This window comes from Ipomoea triloba, chromosome 10, assembly GCF_003576645.1.
Source record: "Ipomoea triloba cultivar NCNSP0323 chromosome 10, ASM357664v1".
In the NCBI taxonomy this organism is placed as follows: Eukaryota; Viridiplantae; Streptophyta; class Magnoliopsida; order Solanales; family Convolvulaceae; genus Ipomoea; species Ipomoea triloba.
The window spans coordinates 27,048,999-27,067,269 of NC_044925.1; the positions used below are offsets into that span (position 1 = coordinate 27,048,999).

Consider the following 18,271-nt stretch of genomic DNA (forward strand, 5'->3'; position numbering starts at 1 on the left):
TGCCAAACACCCTCTTAGTCGAGCTCTATTAGGTAGTAGTTGTAGATTTATAGGAATAAGATCACACTCTGAATTAATGACGGGCGAGTTTGATTTGCAAACATCAAATATAGTAGTAGTTAGCTTACCAGCAACAAAACGATTGAACATGTCAAAAATGTTCAAAATTCGACTTATGTGGAAGATATACGTTCTTAATTTGAGCTAGTAGCATAGACTCGTATGATATTTTACCGACTAAAGTCACGAGATGAACTTCAATCAGAGCAAACATTTCTATAGTCATTGAGAGCTTTCTCATAGTAAATCAAAGAAATGTACAACCAATAGGATTAGTCTAGCGTAAGTTACATATATAATGTATAAAATAATTGAAGAGAAATGTTGAATATTCATACAACCGATCACTAGAGTTGTCAAAACCAATTTTGCTCGTCAGACAGGCCCATCCCACCCTCGACCTAGGTGGTGAGTTTTGATTTTAAAAGTTCGCCAAAGAGTGGGCCTTAGAAGCGCACGAGCCTAGCCATTGGCAGCCCGCCAAAAGTGGGCTGACCCGTATGGCGAGCCTATATTGACGGCAAAATAATGTACTTTCAGTACTCAAATAATGTATTGATTTTGAATACAATGTACATTTTTAATATACTAAAAACACTAGTTGTTTATTAAATATACATTATTTGATAGTATAGTTCACACTCCACACAATAATAATTGTGTATTAACCTACAACCAATCCAACCATATTATATGGGGTCAAAAACTGAAATAGGAAACAAATTATTTTTGTTGATAAAAATGGAAAGCTTTTGAAAGTTGGACTAAAGTGGCAAAAGAGCGTTTGAGAGATAGATTTCTGTCCAAATGCGTTTGTTATTTTTTTTTTCTTGCATGTTGACTACATACAAAGTAAAATATAACAAAGGGAAATGCTTTTCTGATGCAGAAAGGCATCTCTGAAATGCTCTTTTGACACATTAATCAAACTTTCAAAAGCTTTCAATTTTTGTCAACAAAAATAATTTGTTTCCCATCTCAGGATTTGACCCTATTATATGGGCTAAATAGTCACATGTCCCGTGGCCATGGCTGCATTGTTTCTTGCATGTTTCCTCTTTGGTATAACGCAGAGGAGCTGTGATCTCCATGGACACACACACCACACGTGCAACAACCAAAGTTAGGGAGGCGGTGGGCACCCTGTAGGCACTAGGCGCCGTCATTGTTGGCATGTGGAGGTACCAAAAAGCACAAAGTTAGAGAGAGATTCAAATCTCATCAACTCCAACGCACATGCATGAAGCTGTGCTTTACCATATTTTAATACCAAAAACTCAGAACCAAAATCTCCCCACTAGTTTAGTAAGAGAGAGGAAGGTTCCCTGAATCTGTGGTGGATCAGAAGTTGTATATATAGCATCAGAATTAAAAATTGAAGGGAAATGTTTTCTTCTACAGGGAACAGTGACCGACCCAGTCCCTTATTTCCTGGATCTTTATTTTCCCACACAAAAAGATTGAATCTTTTTCCCCATCCCGGTGAGGGGAAGAGGAAAAAGCTGTGGAAACAATGGAGGAGACGTTCAGAGTAGGGAGGTCATTGGAGGGGACTCCCACGTGGTCAGTGGCTTCAGTCATCACAGTCATGGTTTTCGTTTGCTTGTTTGTGGAACGCTCCATTTTCCGGTTTGGAAGGGTGAGTTATCAACAAACTTCAAGCTTTAATCGTTTGTTATGTCCACCAGTCTTTTTCAGTCCATTTAGCTCGCTCAGAGCACGAGAGAGGCACGAGAGCTGGCCCAAGAGAAATCGTGTGAGAATAGAACCCGAATTCTCGAGCTCACACTTGAGCTACCCCATCGGTCAAAGTAACAAATAGCAAATGACCTGAATTGTCTGTAGTTGACTGGGCTCAAACCAATAGTTTAGTTGTTCATACTTATCGGCTCAAACCAAGAAAACAAGAAGTTTCTGTTCCGGTTGAGAGTCGAACTTGTAACTTGTGCTCAGTAACATGACTAGCTTGGTTGGGTTGCCCCAACCTTAAGCTTTAATCTTGACTTCATGGTTCTATTTCTATATTCTGCACTTTTTCAGACTACCCTTGACTGTATATATGGTGGTGTTGGGTTATTTGCATGCAGTGGTTGAAGGAGACTAGGAGGAAGGCTCTTTATGCTTCTTTGGAGAAGATAAAGGAAGGTGAATTACTGGTTTGATGCATAGAATTTGAAGAATTTGAGATTTGTTTAGAACTTCATAAAGGAGGTGCCTTTTTTGTTTCAGTGAGTGGCTCTTTAATCTAATTGAAATAGTATTGTGGGGCAGAATTGATGTTGCTAGGGCTTATTTCTTTGTTGCTGGGGCAATGGGCAAGGTGGATTACTCAAATTTGTGTCAGCTCCTCTCTCTTCAGCAGTAAATTCTACATTTGCTCAGAAGAGGATTATGGCACCTCCCAAACTGTTCAATTCACAAAGTCCTGGATATTGTCAAATAACACTGATATTTCTTCCAAGGAAACTAGCCAATCATTTCCACATCCTCAATGTGGAGAGGTGAATTCGACCCCGTGCCTTTCGTGTAAATTTTAGAGTTTAGATCAACTGTTTTGATGTGTTTCAGACATTTACAGGGCCGGGAACCTTTTGTTTCCACTGAGGGCCTTGAACAGCTTCATCGCTTCCTGTTCGTTCTTGCCATCACTCATGTTCTGTATAGCTGCATTGCAGTGGGCTTGTCTATGAGCAAGGTTCAAAATTTCAAATTCACTTTCAGTTTAGTTCGGTAGTTGGGGTAAATCTCGGATTATTATCATTTGGTTGTGAATAAATGTAATTGTAGATATACAGTTGGAGGAAATGGGAAAATCAAGTTAGCATTGGGGCTGAGATGAACTTACAAGGTATGCAAATGAAAAACAAAGAGCTATGCTTGTTTCGTTTCTGTTTAATTTGTTGATATACACGGTTTTTGTCAGCAGCAAAGGTTAAAGTGATGAGGCGACAATCCACTTTTGCTCTGCATCATGCATCACATCCATGGAGTCGAAGTCGAGTTCTAATCTGGATGGTAATTGTCCATTCTCTGTGTGGTGTAATTGAAATATGGAAATTCAATCCTATCCGGGGTTTCCACGAGGATATTCTGAACTAGTAATTTTCACTTAGCTTCTCGATTCTTCTTCACATATACCTGTTTATTGGCTTACTTTAAATTAGTCGTAACAAGTAAGATGAACAGAACTGAATCTTTAACTCAATTCAGCATTACAAGAAATACATTTCACTTTATCTTTTGAACCAATGCACACATTTTCGTTCTTGAAGTTCACGTTCTGCTCATATTGCAGCTATGCTTTTTAAGGCAATTCAGGAGTTCCATTCATAAGTCAGATTACTTAGCGTTGCGATTGGGTTTTATCACTGTATGTATCTTCGCCCGAACTTTGTTATATGTGTGAAGATAAATTGCATATTGTGAAACATTAGTAAGGGCAAAAAGGGATGAGCGTGATTCTTGGTTACACTTCTGCAGAATCACAAACTTCCATTCTCCTATAATTTCCACAAATATATGGTCCGTAGCATGGAAGATGAATTTTACGAAATCGTGGGGATCAGGTATGTATCAGTTAAACAAACAAATTGGAAGAAATTTTTTTTTTCTCGCTTTTTTGAATTCTAGGAAGCTTTAGCCAGCTTAATGTTTTGCTTTTGCAGCTGGCCACTTTGGGGTTATGCTATCATTTGCATCTTTGTAAACATTCACGGTAAAGAGTTCGTTTTTTGGAATGCAACTCGACATTTTTTGGTATTTGAACCTTCAAATTTCACTGTGATATATGATGCAGGTCTTAATATCTACTTCTGGCTTTCTTTTATACCTGTCATTGTAAGTCATCTCGCCTGTGATCTCAGAGCTACACTTAACATTAGAGATTGCTATAGTTGTCGAGATTTTCAGTTAAACAACCTGTTTCTCTCTAATATAAACTTTCCTCGCATTCAAGCTTGTCATGGTGGTCGGGACAAAACTCCAACATGTTGTGTCCTTGTTAGCGCTTGAAATTGCAGAGCCAAAAGGTCCACTTATCGGAACTCAAGTTAAGCCACGAGATGGACTGTTTTGGTTTGGAAAACCAGAGATATTGTTACGCTTAATTCAGTTTATATCCTTCCAGGTAACATAGTATGATAAGTTTTATACATTTCAAGAACACAAATGAAACATGAAAGTAGTTGTGTCTGTTCAACATCTTTTTGTTTTCTTGGTCATTTATGCAGAATGCTTTTGAGATGGCTACGTTCATCTGGTCCCTGGTGAGAATTTCTGTTTCTCCTCTCTATAATTCATCTGTCAAAGCATTGCAATTGGTTTATCATGTTCTTGTGGAGTTTTTGACTCTTTTTGATCACATGAATTTGGTGGCTTTCTATTATTGGTACACGACTATAAAAATTGTCACTATAAATATATAAATCTTTTTTCTTTTTTCTTGCCCCTGAGTCTTTTTGGTGAGAAATGTAGTGAAATCCCACTGAGTTTAGTACCCGACTTACATGTGACCAAATCCCACTTTCTACGAGAGCATGTCTTGTGAATGGACGTTTTTGCCCTTTGGTCACTCGCAAGTCTCGTGACAAATTCTGATGGGATTTCAGTGACATTTCTACCAAAAGTGGGAAAAAAGGGTGAAGTCGTGTATATATACAAACAACTTTTATAGTCATGTACAATAGTGGAATGCCATCAAACTTGTGAGACTAAAAGTGGCTGTAACCCTGTTTTGATATAAAATTCAAGAATCCACAACATCAAAGTATCGTTAATGGTTCTGGTTGCACATGTGGCAGTGGGGATTCCAGGATCGATCTTGTTTCATGAAAAATCATGCGATGATCTCCATCCGCTTGACTTCAGGGTATGTACAACATTCTATGTAAATATTAGTTAGACTTGGCATATCCAACAATGACACCCTTGTTAATGCTTGGGTTGGATTTGATATTGTATTGCACTATTGTGATATTGCCTTCCCCTCCCTTGTTGGGAAAAGTGTCAATTTGGCCCCTTCAATTGTTAGCGTTAGGTTATCGTAGGTGAGTCAATTTCACTCGCAATTATTCAAAATCGTTGCGATTTTGACCCTTTTGCTAAGAGTATGGGGAAGCTTTGTTAGGGTTGAGGGTTATCGTGGGTGAGTAAATTTAGCTCGCAATTATTCCAAACCGTTGCGATTTTCACCCTTTTTTTAAAGGTTTGGGGAAGCTTTGTTAGGGTTGAGAAAGTATATGTGTTGCCATAATTTCAAGAAATACCATGTTATTTTAATGATTAATGTGCGAACTTTCTCATACCTAACTGAGTTTCTTCAAATTGGTAGTAGACGAGCCAAAATTGCAATGATTTGGAATAATTGAGAGTGACATTTTCTCATAGTCAAGGGCTAAAATGATTTTGAGTGACAAGAAAAACTCACAGTCACTACTCGAGAGTGTGCGCTGAGTAAACTCTACCTTGTAACCCTAATCGGCAAAGAACCACAAAAAAAGTAAACTAGCTTAAGTTGCCCATAACTAGCTAGCTCAAATCAAGAAAACCAATAGGCCGCTAAAATTATTTTAAAGCTAACAATTGAACCAAAATCACACTTTTCCCTCTCAACAACTTTGGTTGCACTTTCGGATACCAATTTAGCTTGCATAATGCAGGGTTCTTGTCCAACTATGGTGTAGCTACAGCACTGTTCCTTTGAATGTCATCATCTCACAGGTCTGCAACACAATCTAATCACCATTTCACTAAGCCAAAATAGCTGTTTTGATCTTACCACAAACCTCTTGTACCTTGAACTACTGCAGATGGGCTCTCGTTGCAGAAAGGCTTTGATAGCTGAAAGTGTCAGGGAATCACTCCACAGCTGGTGCAAGAGAGTTAGACAGAAATCCAAGCGCGGCACCTTGACTACTAGATCTGTATGTTCGCTTGAATCGACAGTCGATGAAAGGGACGAGGTAACCACCGTGGCGTCTCTTACGTTGTCTCCGTGTTCCTCTTCGCGCTCCCTAAACGCTCTGGACGAGGATGGCGACCCAACTGTACATCCGGACCAACTAGAACATGATTTCCCCTTTAGGGAAGAACATGGTGCAGAAGACAATGTTAATGACACTGAGGAAGGCAGGCCTGAGACCCTTCTTCAATTGTTTCAGAAGACTTGAAATATTTGGCATTCTGCGATTCCTACTTGTCCTTAACAATATGACTGTAAGTAGTTTGATCTGTTGTAATAGTTCACATAGTCGTTCAATTAACCATATTAATAAATGAAAATTTACATTTTTTATCCTTTAGTCACCCCTGTGATTTTAATAATGCATGATATCTTTTAACCCTTAAGTTATGCACGAAATGACGATTTTAACCCCTCGAAAACTATTTTTGCCACCAATATGTCACTTAATAAAGTGACTAATTTTGTCATTCAAGGACTTAAATCTTCACTTCCCATTTAACTTAGAGGGTAAAAATAGTCATGCATACAACTCAAAGGAGTAAGTTTATACCTGTTGGAGGACAAAAATGCAATTCTCCCTTAATAAATACTCCGTATTACAATAAGCCATTCACAGAATCAATATTACAATAACCAAATGGAGCTTCCACCTGCCCCTGGTAACAATTTTCAAACTTCCTCCATGGGAGAAGAATACAGCATAGATTGCAGATGATATGAAAGCATAACAAAATATGCAAATTCAAAGCACAGAAAAACAAAAATGGGCAGGGCAGCACTACCAAAGCACACTGCTCGAAAAAATATAGACCAATTGAAAGAAGATCTCGAGCACAAATTGTTCATTGCTATAATCACAAGAGGCGCTGATCCAAAAAACTTTCTAATTGCATGGAAATCGGTATAGAAAACAAAAAGGAAGTAGCAATTCTGTTAGAGTACAACATTGTGTAGAGCAGGCCAGGCTATTGATATACTACATGCCAAGTAAAGCTGGTATTGTGCTAGCCTCAAATAATAACAGTAATCTCTCTGCATTCTAAACTACGAAAATTATGTTTTTACATCCTGGGGAAGAGGGAAAATTCTCGGGGCTTCCCCACAATCAAAAGAGGTACATACCACTGACAAAATCTGAACATCCAGCTGAAACATTACCAGTGCCCAATACTTGAATAGATTCTTGAATTTTTCTGACTAGTCGCCAGAATAGGAGCACTGAATCAGACCTCGTTACAAATTAGTCACATTTGATGTTTCGGTAGATCCTCCTCACGAACAGATTTGAGCCAAGAAAACCAACAGCCCCTAAACACGGGTAAGAAATAAAAGACATCATTGAGGTGAAAACTTCAAAAAGGTTTGCTTTTCTTTGGGTAAGTTGTCTCAGTTTGATCAGGATTCAGGAATTTCAAAGATCATAAAAAAATGAAACAAAATTCCTCTATTTTTTTTTGGATATGCAAAATTGGTTATTAACAGAAGTGCAGACAAGGAGTTGCAAACTGTCCAAGAAGATCAAGTCTCATACAGCTAACCTTATCATGTGATTTAAGATTCTACTAAAGTAACAGGTTAAAAGAGTATTATAATTACCGCAAAGGATTCCCAAGCCCAGACAAAACATCAGTGTGTATCCAAAGTAGAAGCTGACTTGGAAGAACCCTGACATCTTAGTCTTCACATAGTAGTAATATATAGAGTACAAGTATACATAGACAGCTGTAGAAGCAGCTGAGAAGAATGAAGTCCACTGCCAATGATAATTCTCAGCATTTAGCAAGAAATATGTTCCCACGATCGTCACACAAACAGTAACAATGATGAGAATCAGGAAAACCAGAAGCATAAATCCATAGACATAGTACACCTGCAGAAACCATGTGGAAGTGAAAAAGAAGAAAATGAAAGATGGTATTTGAGATAGTAGAATAATGTGAATATGCGTTTTTGGAACTGACAGGAAATTTTGTTTATCTTGTGTAAAAACCAATAAATTTCTGTGCAAGTTGGAAACTGAGGTCTTTTTCATAAATTTAAGCCCACGGGTTGCTTTATCTGTAAACCCACCCCACCCCCCTCTTGTCCTTACCCTCTTTGTAAATATACACACACACACACACACACACATATACCAACATACCAAAGAAAAAGCAGAAGTACAAAAGAGGTTAGTATGGAAGGCATAAAAATAGAGATAAGCATATACAGATTATAATTTTAGCTGCATCATCTATCCCATACAGGAAATTGCAGGTAAATCAAGGAGCAACCAATACCACTGACTTTCATGGCTCAAAATAATACCAACTGACACTTTCTTATCGGCACCAGCTTTAGACATCCCCAAAAAAATTGCTCCAACTATTCATTTTCAGGTTAAATATTAATATATTTTGAATAAGAATAAAGTAGGTGTGGTTGCCTCAATCAGGAACGTTTTTCGTTTTATTTGGTTTATTATGTGATTCCCAATCTTGCAATCCAAACTTACACTGTTGCATTCCTTCAGTTGCATAGACAGTAAGTTTCAAGTCCTATCTAAATAATTGGCTTAGAGGCCAAGAACTATGTCCAATCTAACAATCAAAACCAAAAGGAAGCAGGAAGTTGGTCTAGTTACCTTGTAATTCCAAAAGGATGTGAAGACAAAGTACATCTCAATAAATATGCTGCCAAATGGAAGCAAGCCGCCCATCATGGAGACTACCGAAGGAGTCAGGTACCACTTCTTCACAGGGATAGGGCGGGGTATAGTCTTGACACGGCATGGATTATTTGGAGCACCACTCCAGTTTCTTCCAATGACAGTACCAAGTAGTGCTAGAGGGAAAGAGATGAATCCCCAGATGACAAAAACCACCACCATTGTGCCAAAAGGAATGGCTGCTAAAGACCCATAGAATATGGCAACAGTGTTGAGGGCAAAACCAATCCCAAAGCACAAAAATGGAAAGAGTGATGCTGTGAGAATCATAGACTTGATCCAGTGTTTGCCTGTAACAATGAGATAAATGACATACTTTCTCCAAAGTTTATAGGAACCAATGCAAAAGAATTACGGAGTAATAGATTAGATTAAAGCATAAATAGACATAAATAGACATAAAAAGTGCATACCACCATTGCGTGAGTACATTCCACCGCTAACATACCCTGAAATGAATGAGGTAAAAGCATAACACACTATGAAAGTTGTGACAATTGCTCCTCTCCTGAAACCAGCATATAAATGATACATTTAGAAACAAATGTGTGAGAAAAATTCTCTATAAAAAATGAAAACTACCCAACAATGCCATGATTTAAGTAAACCAAAAATATGCAGGTGAAAAACTTGTGAAATAAAAATCAGAAAATATCCAAGGATGTCATGATTTAATTAATATAGTAAGGAAAAAAATATGCAGGCAAAAAAGAAAATGCAAAATAAAAAATCACAAAATGCCTAAGGATGCCATGATTTATAGTAAGCAAAAATATGCAGCCATGAGGACCCCTATTAAAATACAAACACATTTTAAAATGAAAGGGGAAAAAGTGGAGTAATTTGATCCAGAAGAAAACATTTGTAGTAATTTAATTAGAAACCACAATCCAAACTAAAGGTTTCAATATGACGTACCCAACATACAACATTCCCACAATGGCAAACAAGATGACAAGGAGAACAAGCAGCGCAAGTTGTGCACCGGTACCGACAAGAGCAGAAAGTAATACAAGATTGCAGGGTGTCCGAAAGACATCACCATGAACAAGTTTCCAACCAGACTCTTCACTTACATCTCTTTCCTGAAAGTAAGACGCAAATGGTTAAGAAAATAAGGATACAGAAGTTCCAGCATCTATAAATAAAAGATTGATACCAGAGATTCAAGATCATCATCCTCTCGGGCATATTTGGCATAATCATTTCTTAGAGTCCTCATCAATATCATGGATACCAGTCCAGTGAGGAAAATAACCATCATGAAGGAATTGAAAATGGAGAACCAATGGATCTGCAAAATAGATGACACATTAAAATGAAATATTCCATGCCAAGCAAAAATAGAACCTCTACGGCTCTACTTATAACCTGCCAACAGAAATAGCAACTTTCATGATATAATTTAAGCATACAAATCAACTACATCTTAATGGTGAGGTTGTCTGAAATGTTAGATACTGATGGGCTTGCAAAATAGAAGTGTTAACCTCATTTTCAGACAAGGCGGCACTGAAATTTGGATAGGTTTGCACAAAATGTGAAAATACAATGAAAAGTGCAATATCCACCTGATGTTCAAAAAATGGGTAATCCAAGTACACATCAAACCGATGAGCAAAACTGATAGTGGTCTCAGTCCATTTCACAGAATACGTCATGTCCAAGGATCTCCCAACTTCTAAAGGTTTTGGGCTCTCTTGACTGAGATTGACATGAATGATCTGCAATGAAAGAAAGCATTTATTAATACAGAAACCATATGCAAAACTCAGAAACAGTCAACATGCCACACACCTGATCTTTATTATATTTAACTGTTATACTTTTATGGGTGAAAATAACAGGTTTGTTATCACTGTTCCTGTCCAGGTCACCAACAAAACCTGTGATCAATGTAACGATTAGAAAAAGCTAGGTGCCATGACAAGCATCAGAATAATATTTCATAGAGGTGTGCATTGGAAGAGCTTACAGAATACATACCCCATAAAGGCAAATCATCTGAGCTTGGATGCAGCACACATGAATATAAGAGAAGGTGGAATCAGAAATAGGGTTCAAAATAATAAGCAAATATTAGAAAATATCTTTAAAAGATAAAATCAAACTCAAGCATCTGATCATAAATACAGTTATGAGAATTATACAAGTATAACTTCAATGGTCTCAGAAGAAAAGAATAGGTACTATTTTGGGTTCAAACAGAAAACTTGCTAAATGGCACTGTCTTCAATTAGTCAACCCAACAAAAGTTTGGGGCCCATATATGGCATGCTACTTGGTCAAAAGATACACTTCTCATAATTCTCATTTACAAGTCTCAGTTAAATTTGCTTATGATTTGTGGAACATTGTGCAACTATGGAGACCAACCATGTCAAAAACAAAATTAAATATGCAACAGTCACCAGAAATATATTCTTGTTGCCCATGTTAAGTGTTAAGTTTTTCCCAAGATTTTTTGTTTTTTTGCCAAATAAGCTACTTCTTTTCAGTAAAACCAGCTAAACACAACGGGCATACAAGTTAGTTATTGCGCCAAGTCTCCAACTTAAACACAGATGTCACAAAATCAATCTTGTTTCCCTTGTGCCATTCTGCCAATTAAAATGAAATTGGCCCATCATGGTTTTGTATCATATTGTTTGCAATAGAAGTATATCACTCTTTTTCTTCTTTTTTTTTGGTTCAAAAGGTGTATAATACTCTAGTTATGAGAATATTCAATGTCAATAACAATGCACATTTTAAATATTTGCTTCCTCTATGTATGATAAAATTCAAGAGGTTTGAGTAATTCACAAAGCAAATCTTGTTTACACATGTGACATACAACTAATTTGGAAGAACAGTTTAAATTCCCATAAAATAGAGCTTGTTCATACCCATGAAGAATTCAAACCAATAACTGTTTTCAATAGCATCCTTGAATTTCCTGACCTTCGTCTCATCTAGTTCAAGTTCACAAATATGACCCTTGTCCACATTTTCTACAAAAACAGAAAGATAGATGTTATCATTGAAGTAAATACAAAAGCAAATAGAGTACATGTAAAAGTAAATGGCATACTTTGAAACTTTATGTTGATCTGGCTATCAATAAGTTCATTTCCACCTAAAACTTCACCAAGGCCACCCCATCTGTGAGGAGCATTTTCAGATGGACGACAAAATGGAAGGCTGTAATAGTTGTAGGTTTCTTGTGGGTTATAGTAAGGTCCAACTTTATTTACCCAAAGGGTAACGGGGTCATCAGGCTTATACTGCATGCAAAATAGAAAATTGGTGTCAGCAAATGCAATTTCAAGACCAAACTGAAACACAATAAATGAGACACAAGTCTGCTGTCTGCAATTGCAGTAAAAGTTACGCCCAGGCATGAGTTAGGAATAGTGACAGACATGTAAAAACAAATGAATAGAATCCGTCCTTCTCCATAAATAAAAAGAATACTCTTTGCATTTATACATCTCTGGCACATCTTTTCACTCCCTTCTCACTTGTTCCAATTGATTGGTTCCACTTTTAACAATATTTTCAGGAAAAAAAAAAAAGAAAAAAAAAAAAGAACAGGGTTAACAAAGTGACATGACTGTCTACTGTAGTACCATAAAGTATGAAAGAAAGCTGCAGATTGTGGTTGAAACTGAACACAAGTTGAAGATACAATAACTCAAGGGCTCGTGGCGGATTTAGCCCCCCAACCTCAACTAGATTGAGATTAAGTCTTAGGCTCTTAGCTGAACTTAGGTTCATTGCAGTTGTCACATTTAACTTATAACAAGGTCTAAAACATTATATCACAATATTTAAGCCTCTCATTGCATAGAAAACTATGCCATGCCCTTTCCCAAGGATTACTATCCTATATGTTGATGACCCAGCCTTTACCTTCATTAAGGCATCTATTCCACACATCCAACCATATATGCAGAATGCATATTGGCCTAATATAGATAAATAGCTTCAATAATTAGTTTTGTGATAACCACTTCACAACAAATTCCTAGAGATATTTCCAAAACAGCTTAATTAGTTCAGCATTTCAACTAACTTCTCAAACTGTGTCTGCGGTCCTTGAAACAGTTCACAATATCAATCTTAAAATCACAAGGTCTTTCGTAATCCTATACAAATATCAAGAAAAAATGTTTAAGAGCATAGAGAAGCCTGAATGATCTGAAAATAAAGCCATTCAAAAGGGACCATACGTGTATCTCGAGTCCATAAGCGTTATGCGATCAAAGGATAGTCTTTGAGAGTTTGATATTATTGAGATAAATAAGAGTCCAGCTATATCCTCAGCGAGCAAATACTCTCCCGGCGAATCAATATAAACAAACACAACCGATCATACAAAGTCGGAGGCACACCTCTCCGGCCCTCCCCCGCCTACTTTCCCCAAAAAATATTGCCTTTAACTGAAAGATCTAGTGAAATACAACAAATGGCAGGCAGGCAGGCTAAACTAGGGTTTTTCAGGCCCGTTAAATGAGGAGCTATAAGAGGATCTCACCTTGTGATCGGACTCGGAAGCCAACACTGGCGAGACGACGAGGACGGCGGCGAGGAAAGAGAGTATTCCGACGGCGTGCAACATCACTGTCGCCGTACTTCCGATGGCGTGGATCTAAGTTCGCAAGAGATGTAGATCGCGAAGAGCAGATGAGGTGTGTATATATGAGGATTAAGACCCGATTTGCCTTTGCTCGGTGGATCACGACACGATAAAGACTACAGAGATCCGTACTTCCGGCAAAACGAAGTTCATAAATACTCTCTGCTTTTTTCCAAATATAGAAATGGCAGAGTCATTTTTGTAATTTTACACTTTCTTCTTTACCCCAATTTTTTTTTTTTTGAGAATTTCTTTACCCCAATTTATATTTTCCCAAATTATGTATATCATTAACATGCGGTCCAAATAAAATGAGTTTAATTCTACTTTATACTGTAATTTTATTCTACAGTTAATTACACTCTTGTTAATTTCAATTCACGATTGACAATTTGGGCAAATAGACCAAATTGATAAAAAAAATTAAATAATTAGTTCGATTGTTAGTTTTGAAAGTGATTGAAATTAACCAGACCGGCAAATCCTAATAGTCATATAACAAAAAAAAATGTAATTAACTCTTTCTGGCGATCGGCGACGATTCGGTGGCCGGATTTTGCAAATGACAGGTGATAACAGGTCAATTACCGGTTTTTGGGCTTCATTACTTCGAATTACCATGTTTGAGAGTTTAATTGCACTTTTTAAAAGTTTGTGGACCTAATTGACTTTTTATGAAATGTTCGAGAGCCTATTTGATCCTTTTCTCAAAAATATATTATGTATTATAAATGTTTTTGTAAAAAAATTATAAGTAATGTACTAATAAAAGCTATGAAATATTTTGTAATGGTATATTGAATTTAGAGTTACTTTTGTAGATTTTTTAATATGAAAAAATATTTTAAAAGTCTATACATGTCTGTCATACGAATTTTTATAGACTCATAACAAAGTCAATAAAAATTTAGAAGATTATATGAACATTTAAAAAATTATACAAAAAGTCATTTAAAATATATTATTTTAAAAGTCTTAAAAAGTTTATAAAAATTAATTGAATACATCCCTTTAGAATTGCTTGTCTTGATTGTGCTATAGTAACAACTCGAGCTTCATGCTAGGCTGCTTGCAGCAGTGCCATAATCCTATAAATAATGCAAGTAGTCTAATATTGCAATTACACCATCTACAAACATTATACGCAATATTATAAGTTCATTCTAATAACTTATTATATATTTGTGCAATATTATAAGTTCATTCTAATAACTTATTATATATTTGTTATCGATTAATATTGAGGTGTGTTTATTAATGCCATTATTTATTACCTGTTTTCTTTTAATATATACTAACAAATTAAGAAATTAAAAACAATTTATTAAAATATATACTAACAAATTAAGAAATTAAAAACAATTTATTAATATAAATAATGCAAGTAGTCTAATATTGCAATTACACCATCTACAAACATTATACGCAATATTATAAGTTCATTCTAATAACTTATTATATATTTGTTATCGATTAATATTGAGGTGTGTTTATTAATGCCATTATTTATTACCTGTTTTCTTTTAATATATACTAACAAATTAAGAAATTAAAAACAATTTATTAAAAAGTGACACATGTACTAGATTACATATATACAATGAACTTGCCCGTAAGGGCAGCCTGAGTGGCAAGACCAAGACGCTCGCGGCCGTGAGGTCCTGAGTTCGAAACCGTCTGCCACCCGGGTTTGAGCCGGTCAGCTATGGGCAACCTAGGCTGGTTAACCTCCTTGTGGTCCTTTGCCGGCTAGGATCACAGGGCGAGGGTTTACTCACATACTCGGAAGAGGAGTGGGGTTTGCCTCGATAAACCCAATATATACAATGAACTTACTTTCTAAAAAAATCTTATCAACAATTCAACAATTTATGAATTATACAATGAAATTTGAATTGGGCTCAACAAAAACCATTTAATGTTTTGACTCAAAAATGTTGCAAGTTTCAATTTCATATAAGCTCACCGAGTAACTGATCAATTGTTATACGGTGAACCATTCTCCAAAAACATAATGTTTTTAACTAAAAAGAACTAGTGGTGACTGCTAATATGCTATGCTTAACTAGTCTTGTATTTATGATGTGGTCAAAATAAAATAAAACTAAATAACATGTTTCACATATTGAGTTTATATTGTCAAATGAAACTATAGTTGAATTATAAAGATATTTTAGTTGTGTTGTAATGAAACTATGGTGTATTTAAAATGAAACTGAGTAACATATCTCATATAATAAGTGTACATTGTTAAATGAAACTGTAGTTGAATTAAAATGATATTTTAGTTGTATTGTAATGAAATTATAGTGTATATAAAATAAAATTAAATAATATGTCTCACATATTGAGTGTATAACGGTATATTGTCAAATGGAGATGTAATTGAATCAGAATGATACTTTAGTTGTGCTGTAATGAAACTACAATGTATATAAAATGAAACTGAATAACAGATTTCATTGTCCACTTAAGCTATAGTTGAATTAGAATTACTTTAATAGTGTTGTAATAACATTATAGTGTGTTATAAAAATAATCAATATACCACTTAGCGTGCTAACCATTGGGACGAAAGGTTAGTCTTCTGGTTGTCGGCTGAAGGGATACATTTGGACAAAAAACCCAAAAAAAAGAATCAATATCAGATTTCACATAGTGAGTGTATATTATCAAATGAAATTGTAATTGAATAAGAATAATACTTTAGTTTTGATATAATAAAACTATAATGTACTTTTAAAAAAAACTATAATGTATATATATAAAATAAAATTGAATACATCTATACTATATATAAAAACAATATCCTCCTCCCAAATTTTCCTGCCCCCAAACGTAGGAGTAGTTTAGTAATATAGTAATTATTATGATAATTATGGTAATTATGGTTTATTAGTAATATGGTAATGGTAATTATGGTAATTGACGGATAGAATTATATAATTATGACAGAATTATGGTAATTTACGAATAGAATTATATAATTATGATAGAATTATTGTAATTTACGGATAGAATTATATAATTATGATACAATGATAGAAATTGGTAATAATTGGTAATATTAATTAGAATGATATAATTTATATACGGATAGACTTATATAATTATGATAGAATGATAGAAATTGGTAATAATTGGTAATATTAATTAGAATGATATAATTTATATAGTATAGATGGTAATGGTAATTATGGTAATTATTATGCCTTCGATATAGAATAATATAATTATGACATTTATCTATTTATTTTTTTATTGGTTATTGGTTATTATGGTAACATTTTGTTATTTAAACATATCATTCTGCTGAAACTTAAATTGTAAGCTTCCAACGTATACCTGCCTCTGTTTTCTCTATTATAATTCATGTGCTATTAAACTCCACTTGGTGCATACATATGAAGTTGCATAAAGAAGGGGCAGTGATTCTATCAAATGTAAGGAATGTTGTTTCATGGTGAAGATTGAAGAGGTATCCATTGCTTACATTTTTTTTATATAATATTTTTATTTTTTGGGATATACTATTTTTCATTTTTTTTGGTCAATGTTTTTGACATTCCAGTAAATGATATCCTATTTTTGGTTTCTTTTTTCGTCCATATTCTATTAAAATTTCATTCCGGTTACAGTCAATATTCTTCTTCTGTAATTGTTCTTTTGCAATTGTGTAGAGTCAAGACTGATAACAATAGTAAGTCTCAACACATGCAACTGTTAACAATTATTTAGGTTTTGATAGTATTTTTAGGATTTTGTACATCTTTTATTTATAATTATCATAAATATTATTCTTTTACAGACTACGGTATTTGTGTTGATCAAATCCCTCTAAAGGAGGATTGCATCCATGTCTGGCTTAAGTTATGGCAGCACATTGGAAGATTCAATCAATGGCAATATGATTATTAGTTCCATTATTTCTAATGTTTATGAGAAGAGAGGGTTGGTAATTGGCATCATTGTCATGTTTATTTAGTCTTACTATACATATAAAATTTTGAAAATAGTCATTCCATATTTTTTAATTTTACATATTCAAACATTGTGTATATATTTCCAAGTTATTTGACAATGAAAAGATAAACTGATTAGCATATACAACTTATATTGGCATCAAATTGGCATATCATCATTTGCCACATGTTGAGTTATTTCATTAGTCGAAATTAATAAATAATTTAACACTACTAATGAAATGCCTAAGAAAGAAACTGTATTTCACAATTAAATAACACCTAAAAAAAATAATAGCAAACAACAAACTTTTGATACTATGTCAGAAACATGTATAGCCCGTAGTTAAAGTTAGAAATCAAATTTACACACTAAGCGCATATATTAATTGTAAATTTGTATTTTAATTATTTGATATACTTCTTATAAAATAAGAATAAACGTTAACACATGACACAACTTTAGTATATGTGTGCTATCATTACTGCTAACAAACTATTCATATCCTTACAGAATATTAAAAACCATACATCATTATAAATTTGTTTTTTCAACCCTAACTTTGTTCTTCACGTCTCTATATACATTAAATCTGCCTTATAAATCACTAAATTAGAACACTATTATTTTCTTCCAAATATGGCAAGTGAATATTATAAACAGTCAAGAAGACGAAGAAACTCACAAAATCTGGAGTAATAGGAAACAAAAGGAAACATATAACAGGAAACAAATATGACAACGTTATTGTTGTCCTTATTTTTTAAAAGGGTTTTTCTTNGAATTATATAATTATGATACAATGATAGAAATTGGTAATAATTGGTAATATTAATTAGAATGATATAATTTATATACGGATAGACTTATATAATTATGATAGAATGATAGAAATTGGTAATAATTGGTAATATTAATTAGAATGATATAATTTATATAGTATAGATGGTAATGGTAA

At 34.6% G+C, this 18,271-nt stretch overlaps 2 protein-coding genes across 3 annotated transcripts; one reads left to right on the forward strand and one right to left on the reverse strand.

Annotated features, from left to right (window-relative positions):
* The first annotated feature begins 1,467 nt into the window (after positions 1-1,467).
* LOC116032996 (MLO-like protein 4) lies at positions 1,468-6,344 on the forward strand. 2 transcript variants are annotated; one of them, XM_031275753.1, is made up of 15 exons: positions 1,468-1,699; positions 2,148-2,205; positions 2,332-2,561; positions 2,639-2,755; positions 2,848-2,908; positions 2,987-3,075; positions 3,356-3,430; positions 3,541-3,626; positions 3,726-3,775; positions 3,857-3,897; positions 4,016-4,186; positions 4,290-4,325; positions 4,860-4,927; positions 5,718-5,778; positions 5,868-6,227. In XM_031275753.1, the coding sequence occupies exons 1-15, from the start codon at positions 1,574-1,576 to the stop codon at positions 6,225-6,227; spliced, it is 1,629 nt and encodes a 542-aa protein (XP_031131613.1). In that variant the 5' UTR covers positions 1,468-1,573. The 2 variants fall into 2 exon arrangements, with proteins under 2 accessions (XP_031131613.1, XP_031131611.1); XM_031275751.1 differs by having other exon boundaries at positions 3,726-3,897; positions 5,868-6,344.
* A 545-nt stretch (positions 6,345-6,889) lies between these two features.
* Positions 6,890-13,517, reverse strand: LOC116032508 (transmembrane 9 superfamily member 1). Its single transcript, XM_031275101.1, has 12 exons — positions 13,249-13,517; positions 11,803-11,995; positions 11,618-11,722; positions 10,716-10,733; positions 10,527-10,615; positions 10,301-10,453; positions 9,889-10,023; positions 9,648-9,814; positions 9,143-9,237; positions 8,646-9,019; positions 7,619-7,892; positions 6,890-7,330 (listed from the first exon to the last, which is right to left on the reverse strand). The coding sequence occupies exons 1-12, from the start codon at positions 13,330-13,332 to the stop codon at positions 7,263-7,265; spliced, it is 1,755 nt and encodes a 584-aa protein (XP_031130961.1). The 5' UTR covers positions 13,333-13,517; the 3' UTR covers positions 6,890-7,262.
* Between the last annotated feature and the right edge of the window lie 4,754 nt (positions 13,518-18,271).

Bases quoted from the DNA above. Each gene is read 5' to 3' on its own strand.
- LOC116032508 (XM_031275101.1), bottom strand. From the start codon at position 13,332: ATGTTGCACGCCGTCGGAATACTCTCTTTCCTCGCCGCCGTCCTCGTC. The intron at 11,996-13,248 runs GTGAGATCCTCT...TTTTGCATGCAG, and splicing joins CTTCCGAGTCCGATCACAAG to TATAAGCCTGATGACCCCGT. The intron at 7,893-8,645 runs GTAACTAGACCA...TGGTTTCTGCAG, and splicing joins CATCCTTTTGGAATTACAAG to GTGTACTATGTCTATGGATT.
- LOC116032996 (XM_031275751.1), top strand. From the start codon at position 1,574: ATGGAGGAGACGTTCAGAGTAGGGAGGTCATTGGAGGGGACTCCCACG. The intron at 3,076-3,355 runs GTAATTGTCCAT...CTCATATTGCAG, and splicing joins GTCGAGTTCTAATCTGGATG to CTATGCTTTTTAAGGCAATT. The intron at 3,431-3,540 runs GTATGTATCTTC...ACACTTCTGCAG, and splicing joins TGCGATTGGGTTTTATCACT to AATCACAAACTTCCATTCTC.